The 12,303-nt window shown below is 32.7% G+C and overlaps 2 protein-coding genes across 2 annotated transcripts in view; both read right to left on the bottom strand.

Annotated features, from left to right (window-relative positions):
- Positions 1-3,457, bottom strand: part of LOC134726716 (polycystin-1-like protein 2) — a 40,095-nt gene extending 36,638 nt beyond the window's left edge. The window contains exons 1-3 of the mRNA XM_063591132.1: positions 3,449-3,457; positions 1,572-1,709; positions 1,001-1,103 (exon numbers count right to left, since the gene is read on the bottom strand). Coding sequence (XP_063447202.1) covers positions 1,001-1,103; positions 1,572-1,709; positions 3,449-3,457 — 250 coding nt within the window. The remainder of the gene's footprint in view (positions 1-1,000; positions 1,104-1,571; positions 1,710-3,448) is intronic.
- LOC134726715 (uncharacterized) lies at positions 1,602-10,812 on the bottom strand. The gene is made up of 6 exons (XM_063591131.1): positions 10,626-10,812; positions 8,930-9,073; positions 6,805-6,929; positions 4,045-4,194; positions 3,578-3,720; positions 1,602-1,709 (listed from the first exon to the last, which is right to left on the bottom strand). The coding sequence occupies exons 1-5, from the start codon at positions 10,810-10,812 to the stop codon at positions 3,583-3,585; spliced, it is 744 nt and encodes a 247-aa protein (XP_063447201.1). The 3' UTR covers positions 1,602-1,709; positions 3,578-3,582.
- Positions 10,813-12,303: the final 1,491 nt, after the last annotated feature.

The raw sequence follows: 12,303 nt of genomic DNA, 5'->3' as shown, positions 1-12,303 counted from the left end.
GTTGAGATGTAATCTTCATACTATGGATATGTATCAATGTGCAATGACTAATCATTACCTTGACAAGTTGAGATGTAATCTTCATACTATGGATATGTATCAATGTACAATGACTAATCATTACCTTGACACGTTGAGATGTAATCTTCATACTATGGATATGTATCAATGTGCAATGACTAATCATTACCTTGACATGTTGAGATGTAATCTTCATACTATGGATGTGTATCAATGTACAATGACTAATCATTACCTTGACACGTTGAGATGTTATCTTCATACTATGGATGTGTATCAATGTACAATGACTAATCATTACCTTTACACGTTGAGATGTAATCTTCATACTATGGATGTGTATCAATGTGCAATGACTAATCATTACCTTGACAAGTTGAGATGTAATCTTCATACTATGGATATGTATCAATGTGCAATGACTAATCATTACCTTGACAAGTTGAGATGTAATCTTCATACTATGGATATGTATCAATGTACAATGACTAATCATAACCTTGACAAGTTGAGATGTAATCTTCATACTATGGATATGTATCAATGTACAATGACTAATCATAACCTTGACAAGTTGAGATGTAATCTTCATACTATGGATATGTATCAATGTACAATGACTAATCATTACCTTGACAAGTTGAGATGTAATCTTCATACTATGGATGTGTATCACTGTACAATGACTAATCATTACCTTGACAAGTTGAGATGTAATCTTCATACTATGGATATGTATCAATGTACAATGACTATTTGAAGACATTACCTTGACATGTTGAGATGTAATCGTCTTACTATGGATATGTATCAATGTACAATGACTATTTGAAAACATTACCTTGACACGTTGAGATGTAATCTTCATACTATGGATATGTATCAATGTGCAATGACTAATCATAACATAGACAAGTTGAGATGCAATCTTCATACTATGGATATGTATCAATGTACAATGACTACTTGAAGACATTACCTTGACAAGTTGAGATGTAATCTTCATACTTTGGATATGTTTCATTATCTGCCAATATTTTAAGCTTTTCCAAAAGACCTTTATTTCCATCAAAGGCCTTGGACTACAAAAACGTACAAATTAAAATACATTCTTATTATCATTAAATTATTATTATTATCATTATTATATAGATTTATAAAAACAAATATCACTTAGTGTACATAATACAAAAGACAGTGATCATTCATTGTTTTAAAAGGATAGTTAATGAACCACCTCTTGAATACTTTCAACACTTCTGGATGCGCTTTTTTTGGTTTAAAATGTCACTGTCACTTGCCTTCATTTCGTATAGAATTAAAAAAAAAAGATTAATAGTTACATATCGTCTTATTTATCAGATTTGTCTTCACAAACGGGAATCATTTCCATTCTCAGTTTTATTTAGTACTTCGTTCATTGAATTTCGAGTTTTTCATGCTCATTTGGCTTTAGGGTAAGAGTTACGGTATGTTATTTCGGAATACGGATCTTGGATGAACTTCCCTTAAAGTTTATGGTATAATAAAGGACAATAAATAAAACCTACGGCTGAGGAATTTGCGGTGAAAAGCTTGTTTACAATAATTGTACCAATACTGTTAGCAACCTGATCTAAATTCACAGTGGATGTTCCATCAACTATATTAGATGTTTCAGCCAGTATCGTGGAAAAGTTGGTCAATTGCTAAAAAATATAAAAAAAATGTCTCACTTTGATATGTACAGCAGATCTTTAAACATAACATATATTTGGGATACACATTTCAGCACAAAGACCAATTATGATTTATTCATATCATTTACTTTATTATTATGAGGCTGACTTCATGCAGGAACTTCTTAGGAAGAAAGATAAGAAGTTAGCAATATCCTTTAACTCTACTTTCCGCTATATAGATGACGTTCTTTCATTAAACAATTCAAAATTTGGTGACTATGTGGATCGCATCTATCCCATCGAATTGGAGATAAAGGATACTACAGATACAGTTAAGTCGGCTTCAAATCTTGACTTACATCTAGAAATTGACAATGAGGGTCGGTTTAAGACAAAACTTTACGACAAAAGAGATGATTTCAGCTTTCCAATTGTGAACTTTCCATTTATAAGTAGCAACATTCCAGCAGCACCTGTATACGGGGTATATATCTCCCAATTGATACGATATTCCCGTGCTTGCATTTCCTATCATGATTTTCTTGATAGAGGGTTACTGCTCACAAGGAAGCCATTAAACCAAGAGTTCCAAATGGTGAAGTTGAAATCATCCCTTCGTAAATTTTACGGACGCCATCACGAGTTAGTTGACCGTTATGGAATAACCGTTTCACAAATGATATCGGATATGTTCCTTGCGTCGTAACTACAATCCCCTTCCCTTTCATGAATTTGGCCTACCGAATTAGACTTTTTACCGGATTTGTAATCACATAAGCAATACGACGGGTGCCGCATGTGCAGCAGGATCTGCTTACACTTCCGGAGCACCTGAGATCACCCCTAGTTTTTGGTGGGGTTCGTGTTGTTTATCCTTTAGTTTTCTAAGTTGTGTCATGTGTACTATTGTTTTTCTGTTTGTCTTTTTCATTTTTAGCCATGGCGTTGTCAGTTTGTTTTAGATTTACGAGTTTGACTGTCCCTTTGGTATCTTTGGTCCCTCTTTTACTAGTTATATAATGTATATAAGTTACACTACCCGTTGACACAATCTTTCATTAAGGTTATAATCTAGCTATAAAACCAGGTTTAATCCATCATTTTCCACATAAGGAAATGTCTGTACCAAGTCAGGTATATGACAGTTGTTTTCCATTTGTTTGATGCGTTTGGGCCTTTGGTTTTGCCATTTGATAAAGGACTTTCCGATTTGAATTTTCCTCGGAGTTCAGTATTTTTATTATCAAAGAAAGTCAACTTAATTTAAATATATCAAGAGTTTGTTAAGATAATCCCGCAAGAATACACACAAAGCCATAATGTGTACATGAAATGTATAACTATAAACAGACCAAGGTTCGTACTTCCGCGAAACAAAATGTCCCTTTTCCTTTTTAAGAAGTTACAAACCTACAAAGAAGTGATATGACATTAGCAGAACTATGACACCCCTACTATGAGCATCACATTAAGTCTGTTGCTTAACTTAAGGTTTTGATCGTTCGCTAACTTGTAAGTGTAAACATATCAATTTTATTTTCCCTCTCATTTTTAGTGGGTACATTTGTAATAGTCTTATTGGAAAGTAATATATCTTTCAAATATATCTTCAACTATTTATTCAGAGTAAGGTCTGCATCAGTTTATCTGAGTTATGTTTTTTATATCTCATTTAAATAGGTTTAAAAACAGAAATCTATATAATTGATATTCTGATAAAAACATGTTTGGAGCTGATTCAACTAAACAAAACAAAAAACACATACAAATAACATTCTTAAGAGCTGTATCAAAAAGTAAATGCAATCATAAAGTATATGGTTATTTCAGAAAGAAGCAGTAAGCCATAATTTGAATTCAATTGATAAATGGTTTATTTCATGTATTATCATTACCTCTATTATATCACTTTGTGTAATGACATCTCCATAATCAGTTCATCAAATGATTTTGTAACATTTCTACCATCAGACAGTATTTCTACTCCAATATTCACCCATTGTGCAGGTTCAGTGTCAAATATTGTCGTTGTTGTATTCTACAGAAATAAATTCCAATTGGACAAATTGACAATTATTTTTTAATTTAGATTTGAATGCTTTTAACATGTTTAATGATATATTATTCTTGCATACTACTATCCTTGTTGTTGTGTTTTCCATATTTTTTTCTGGCACCTAGCTTTGAATATAAGTGTTTATTTGAGGACATGCAAGAACATAATTTATGACAAACTCAAGGACATGACTTTCAGTGAAACATCAAAATTCTATACGGAAGGGAAGTTTAAAGTTTTCGATAAAATCTTAGTATAAAGAAATAAAACCCAATCAAATTGCTAAAAGTTAGAAAATTAACATACCAAATCCGTGACGGGTGTCCCAGCTACCTCTGCATTCATGGCTACTTGTTTAACATTCCCTGTTTTCCAGTAATAATCCACGCTTTCAACCGAGGAATGCAAGAATGACGATATACTAGTTTGGTCTGATGTGGTATAATCAGGTAGAATCTAAAACGTGTCTCAATATTATTTGTGTGCATATCAGAAATTGTTCTGAATTTCGTTGAAAGGTTGTGTTTTACTAAGGTGATTAAAATGTTTAGTTATTTGAAAAATACTACATTTGAGTGGATAAACATGAGATACCATATATTGGTGAAAAATCAAAAAGTGAAAGATGAAAATAATAACTGTATTACCGTTTTTGGTTTGTTTTGCTGGTTCGTATTGCTCAGTCTTTAGTTTTCTATGTCGTGTTTTGTAAACTGCTGTTAATCTTTTTGCCGGTTTTAGCATTTTGCCAAAGCGTTGCTAATTTGTCTGCGAGGTAAGATTTTTATTGTCCCTTTTGTGTCTTCCGCCTATTTTGGTTACTTTCTCCTCACTTTTAACAGGAGCCTCGGTGGCCGAGTGATGTAATTGGGATATGTCATTACTGAGGTTGTTAGTTCGAATCCCGCTCGGAGCAGGTGCACTCTATTCCAATCGTAATCAGTCTACACAATATGAAACTTATATGCGACTTGCTAACTGATGTTTTATTGTCTTACATGTAGAATCAAAACCTCCTAATAACCCATTAATATACAATATGAAGTTCTAAATTATTTTTGTCATTTCTACATAGTTGTCGACTATATATATTTTTTTTCTAATTTATCAAGACGATGACTTCTACCAATTACAGTCTAATTTTCTATTTAACGGGCATTTCTTACGATTTTGACAAATCATTGAAAACGATTTTCTTTGTTTCAAATAGAATTGTGAAAATAATACTTAGCTATTTGTAGTCAGTTTGATTCTATTTCGTAAAAATAAGCTAGAAAACATTGGTATAAATTTATGGCTTGCAAGACAATAATTCAACTAATTTGAAGATGTACTCAGCTGACTTGAATATAACCCTCGTTTGGAAGTGGATTACATATGTATGCAACATTTTCAGTTATCAAAATGAATAGAGTGTCAACAATGATGAGTGAAACTAATGACAAACGGAGAGAATCAATTTCATTGATTTATTCTGTACACAGAAATCATCCTTAATCAGGTAAAACGATCATTTGATTTTTATTCAAATCGTGTCATAAAATCAAACAGATATAGACAAATAGGCGTTTTACGTTAACGATTACACGTGCCTGTCGCTGTATCTTTAATCTTGCTTACATTGATGTTTATATCGATTCGAAGGACAACCAGTATTTATCGGAGGTCATCACGATGGTTAATACGATGTCGCTAGTCTAGAATATACACGTAATGCTGATATTGTCAAACGAGTCCATGTAATGTAATTGGTTCCTTTTTGGAGATTTTTTTTTTATTTGGATATACGCTTTAATATGTACATTTTGATTAAAAGTCAAATCGGTGAACATGAATTTGACAACTTATGTCTCTTTAATCATTTTGTAAAGCTAATTAAGATAATATACCTGTCCGATATACTATATGTATTTCTACTTTGTAAATTAGTTCGTTTTAATACTTATTCAACTTTTATGTAAATTGTTATATAAAGACATCCCTGTTTAAGGGTTTGTTAAAGTTGTATGTGCATAGCTGTCCGATATTGTATTTATTTCTATTTTTAAATTATTTCGAGTTAATACCTATTCGACATTTTGTAAATTGTTATATACAAACATACCTTTCCAATGGTTAGTTAAAATGTGTGTGTACATAGATGTCCGATATTGTTATAATTATTTAGTGTCCATATATGTCAGATAGCATGTGTATTACTTAGTGTCCATACGTGTCCGATATTATATTTATTACTTAGTGTCCATACTTGTCCGATATTACATCTATTACTTAGTGTCCATACTTGTCCGATATAAAATTTATAACTTAGTGTCCATACCTGTCCGATATGTTTGGTACATTCTGTATAATCGATTACATACCTGTCCGATATGTTTGAAACATTCTATATAATCGATAAAAATATCATAGATCTGTATTTGTATTGAAACATGATAATCATCTGTATCGATATTATAATTATTACTTAGTGTCCATACCTGTCCGATATTTTTGGTACATTCTGTATAATCGATAAAGATATCATAGATCTGTATTTGTATTGTAACATGATAGTATCTGTATCGTTATTATAATTATTAATTAGTGTCCATACCTGTCCGATATTTTTGGTACATTCTGTATAATCGATACAGATATCATAGATCTGTATTTGTATCGTTATTATAGTTATTACTTAGTGTCCATACCTGTCCGATATTTTTGGTACATTCTGTATAATCGATACAGATATCATAGATCTGTATTTGTATCGTTATTATAATTATTACTTAGTGTCCATACCTGTCCGATATTTTTGGTACATTCTGTATAATCGATAAAGATATCATAGATCTGTATTTGTATCGTTATTATAATTATTACTTAGTGTCCATACCTGTCCGATATTTTTGGTACATTCTGTATAATCGATAAAGATATCATAGATCTGTATTTGTATCGTTATTATAATTATTACTTAGTGTCCATACCTGTCCGATATTTTTGGTACATTCTGTATAATCGATAAAGATATCATAGATCTGTATTTGTATCGTTATTATAATTATTACTTAGTGTCCATACCTGTCCGATATTTTTGGTACATTCTGTATAATCGATAAAGATATCATAGATCTGTATCTTTATTGTAACATTATAACCATCAGCATCGATACCAGGCTTTACTTTGATGTAATTCTCTTCCTCTGCTGTAATCAGATAATCAAAAGTGCACTAGCATCGAGTACGACAATAAATATGAATGATTTTTATTGATTCAAACATTAAAACAGGCAAAATATTGAAATAACAAGTAGCACTTTGAATAATTTAACAGTTTACACGGTAACGCATGTTCAAAAGAAGACTCAAAACGAATTTCTAGATGCTCTTATTTGTAGTTCCGGAAAACAGTCTGACAAACATTTCATACGTGGCCATCTGTCAGAATAATATATAAATAATCGGTAAACAGACAGTCGATGATGGATGATCTGAAACCGCGCCACATAATAAAGCATGCTGACATAAAGCCAGATAACACGGGAAACTTATATTTGTAGTTTCATAGAAAACTTCATATATGGTAAGCATGTTTAGAATATACAAGTTTTATAAGTTTTTGTTAAACAGGTTGTTGACAAGCGTTGAATCTGCAACCACGTCACATGTCAAAACTTGTTGACATGAAGCCTGGTAACAAATTTCAGAAAATGCTTATATGTAGTTCCCTTGAAAATTCGCCGAAAAAGTTCAGTATGGCAAGTATGTTTATATAAAAATCAGAAGATGTAGTGTAAATGCCAATGAGACAACTCTCCACATGAGACCAAATGAAATAGACGTTGCAACTATAGGTCGCTGTGCGGTCTTCAACAATGAACAAAACAAAACCCATACAACAGGTAAAACAGTAGAACAAAGAACAAACTGTAAAAACACTAAACGAATAACAAATATGATACACAGAAACTAAAACACAACCACTAAATTGCAGGTTTGGGACCGGCACATACAGATTGTGACTGGGTTATACTTGTTAGCAGGAGTCCAACCCATCTCCTATCCTGGGAAAGTGGTGAAACAGTACAACATATGAACAACTTATTCAAAATCAGTTGAAAAGGTCTTAACTCATTAGATTGATACAAAGCAAAACAAAAACACATACTGGACGTGGCAGGGTATTTATTCACCCAAACAACATAAAGACATTACGTACGGATCTGAGAGTACTCACAGTTACTGACAGCTAGTTCAAAGCCAAGAGCAACTAATAATAAAACAATCATGTATCAAGGCAAATCAATCAATCAGTACACATCCAACATCCAATAAATTTAGTCTAAAGACGGCAATGACAGTTTTATTGACTGATAAAATAATCAATATTTAAAGGTCTAATTTAACAGAGTTGAATTGGTTACTTTTTAGTATTAGTTAACTAGTATCTAAAGGATCAATTAGTTTATCCAGATCGCATCTTAATGTCCGGGCTCAATAATCAACATCTCCACATTCGGCAGCGATGTATCAAAAAGCTATAATTTGTCGTTGCTGATGAAAAAAAAAAGCGACGAAAATTTAATGGAAAGAAGACGGACAGATGGAAGAACTGGTTCACATGGGTTGATCAGTATACTCAAACTCTTCGAAGAAGGAATTTCTTTTTTCTCGACCAGTTAGGTTCATTTTGGCAAAAATAAGTTAACCAATATCGTGTATATGGCATTGTTGGCAACACTACGACTTTATTTTGGTCCGTTTGCATGCAAGTTTCTCTTTAGTTGATATTGCTTTTGTATAGTCTCAGTCCTGATATTTCGATACTTATGATGTTATGTTATTAAAAGAAAACAACATGAATAATGTAAAATAGAAAACTAAAACAACGAAATCACCAGATAAAGTATTTTTTCTGACTCATTCGGTTCGCAAAAATCATTCTTGTTTAGGTAAAACGATGATTTACATACTAGTATATTATTTTGTTTATTTCAAGACACGAAACTATAATCACCGTTATTTAAAAATGAAACCGGATTTTTTTGTCGACAATTTTGAAACTGCCAATCGCGTTCATTCGAGATGACGTTTTTCAATAAGCAAAACCTAAAACAACACAGTACTGTCCTACCTGTTTAAGCTAATCATTTAACTTATATTCATCGACATTATTCGAACATAACTTTACGTATATACAACTTACAACCATAATATAGGAGGATCTCTTTTCCTTCTGCATTCGTCTGCACTATTCGATAATTCAGCTGTTCTTTCCAGTCATAACTGGTATCAGTTAATGTTCGGAACCCTTCGTCATTCCATCCATTTGTTGTTACTTTCTTTTCCCCTAAAATGGAAAATATAAAATGTTGTCTGCTGAAATGAATGTTACAATGAGTTCGAAAATAGTTGATTATGGGTTGGGGTGAGGGGTTGGGGTCTATTTGCTACTAGACGTAACACATTCATCGTTCTATCTATCTAATAAAAAATAACAGAAAATATAGGAAACATAGTTCTCAATATTTCCCAAATAAGAGTTTAATGAATGTTTATTCAGACAAAACAATATAACATCGTTTACCGTATTTGCATCAATAACACAAAAGATAGCTTTACGTAATTTTCATCTAGGTAGCATTCTAAATCAACTGTTAGAAGACTTCTTTAAACTGAATTAAATAAATGTGGATTGTGTCCACATATGGACACAGATGATGCCCCGGCTTGCATATCATATAGTTATTGAGAGACATAACTGAAGAACGATAAAAGTGACGCTACTCAAATTTATACTTGATCTGAGTTTTGTGATAATAAGCATTGTGTGTAAGTCTCATAACATTTGGTTGAGGCAAACTAAAGTTAGAGAACGGAAACAATTTTGTACTTGATCTTAGTTTTATCTGTGTAAAGGTTTCATAATGTTTGGTTGGGGCAAACTTAAGTTACAGAATGGAAACTAATTTTGTTTTCAATTTTTCGATTTATGAAGGGGCATAACTCAATAATGGTTAAAGTGACACTAACCAAATTCAACTTTATCTGGTTTTTATCAGTGGAAGGCAAAATTAAACATTGCATTGTATAAAGCATTAACTGTAGTTGATTTAACTATAATTATGGACAATGGAAGATAACTCAAATTAAAAAAAATTACAAGAATAACGACATTGATATTTTTGGAAATTTAGCATGTTTTCCATTTGTAAAGGGGCATAACTCTAGAACAGTAAAGGTGACGCCACCGATTTTCAAACGTGATCTGTGTTTTGTGGTAATAGGCATTGTGTATAAGTTTAATAACATTTGGTTTAGGCAAAAGATAGAGAACGGAGACCAATTTTGGGACGTACGGACGGACAAGGGTAAAACTTAATGCCCACTCCACTTCGGCGGGGGCATTAACAAATAAATACCTAGCTTAAGGTAAAACACATTCATTCATGATACTAGTGATCCGTTTTTGAAACGTATTCATATATTATGAGAAACTTTATGACTGTCATATAGGACACTCATCAGATATGTCTTAGACTGTACATTAAAACTACTGAAGATACTCTTCATCGAAACGGTACCAAATACTCATGTTAGCTCATAGTCGGTGTTAAGTATATTTCTGTGATGTCAAATATTGGGGAAAGAGGTTGGAATTGAGGTTACAAAAGCCGCCATCTTTGAAACAGATATTCCATAACGGTCAACAATCTCGTGATTGTGTCCTTAAAACTTTCAAAGGGATGATCTCAACTTTCTTGATTTCTTAGAAAATATGATATGATTGATGATTAAATTGCTGTTAATAGTTAATAAAGATTCAAAAAGTAGTGCCAGGTCTGCAAAAATCAAAAGTTTAACAATGCATTCAGCAAGAAAACACATCTGAGACTACTTACCCCAGATTGCATCTTCAATCTCACAAGATCCCCCATACGGTAGTATGTTTGTATTGACGATCCAAATACCAATGCTTGTCCCCTCTGGTGCAAGTTCCATGTGAGCTTCTATAAGGTATCCAGCACTAGCGTTCAAAACATTGGCTTTTATAACAAATGCATTGGTTTTCAATTCTATAATTGCCATGAAATAATGATTACGTTTAATAAATTAACGATAGATTTATAAAAGAGAAATTAATGTAAATATAATCATGAATGTCACGTAGCCGCTAGTATATTCTTTTTTAGTCTGTTTCCCGGCCGTTATTGAAATTCTTGACATTTGTATATTCCGAAGGCATACTGAATGTTTTACGGAGGGGACCAACCTAATTCTTCTTGTACTTTATGCGTTTTAATGTGTCCCTATCTGTAGTATATACTACTCTACAATATATTTTATTACATGACTATAAAAATTATCTTTTCGCATTGGCTACATATAATATAAGATTGAGAACCTATAGATAGGATTTTTCCTAGGCAACAACTTTAATGTAGGTTTATGACGTTATGAAAAGTCGTGTTTTTCTTCTCCCTTTTTTATTGAATATTTACTTAGCAACTGTGAAAGTATAAAAACTATTTAGAATCAAAACAAGAAACAATTAGATATCTTGAGCAAAATAGTTACTGGTAACTCAATCTCCAATCAGTCACTGTTAACTCAATCTCCAATCAGTCACTGTTAACTCAATCTCCAGTCAATAACTGTTAACTCAATCTCAAGTTAGTCACTGTTCACTCAATCTCCAATCAGTCACTGTTAACTCAATCTCCAGTCAGTCACTGTTAACTCAATCTCCAATCAATCACTGTTAACTCAATCTCCAATCAGTCACTGTTAACTCAATCTCCAGTCAGGCACTGTTAACTCAATCTCCAATCAGTCACTGTTAACTCAATCTCCAGTCAGTCACTGCTAACTCAATCTCAAATTATTCACCCTAACTCAATCTCCAATCAGTCACTGTTAACTCAATCTCCCTGTTCACTCAATATCCAGTCAGTCACTGTTAACTCAATCTGCAATCAGTCACTGTTAACTCAATATCCAGTCAGTCACTATTAACTCAATCTCAAATCAGTCACTGTTAACTCAATCTCCTTTAAGTTACTGTGTCAGTGTTAACTTAATCTCCAGTCAGTCACTGTAAACTCAAATTACAGTCAGTCAATGTTAACTCAATCTCCAGTCAGTCACTGTTAACTCAAACTCCAATAAGTCACTGTTAACTCAATCTCCTTTCAGTTACTGTTTACTCAATCTCCAATCAGTCACTGTTAACTCAATCTCCAGCCATTCACTGTTAACTCAATCTCCAGGCAGTCACTGTTAACTCAATCTGTAATCAGTCACTGTTAACTCAATCTCCAGTAAGTAACTGTTAACTCAATCTCCAATCAGTTACTCTTAATTCAATCTCCTTTGAGTTACTGTTAACTCAATCTCCAGTCAGTCACTGTTAACTGAATCTCCAGTCAGTCATTGTTAACTGAATCTCCAGTCAGTCACTTAGTAACTCAACCTCCTTTCAGTCACTGTGTAACTCAATCTCCAATCAGTGACTGTTAACTCAATCTCCAATCAGTGACCGTTAACTCAATCTCCAATCAGTGACTGTTAATTCAATCT

This window comes from Mytilus trossulus, chromosome 7, assembly GCF_036588685.1.
Source record: "Mytilus trossulus isolate FHL-02 chromosome 7, PNRI_Mtr1.1.1.hap1, whole genome shotgun sequence".
Classification (NCBI taxonomy): domain Eukaryota; kingdom Metazoa; phylum Mollusca; class Bivalvia; order Mytilida; family Mytilidae; genus Mytilus; species Mytilus trossulus.
The sequence above is the reverse complement of the archived record's forward strand: the minus strand, read 5'-3'. Positions and strand labels throughout refer to the sequence as shown.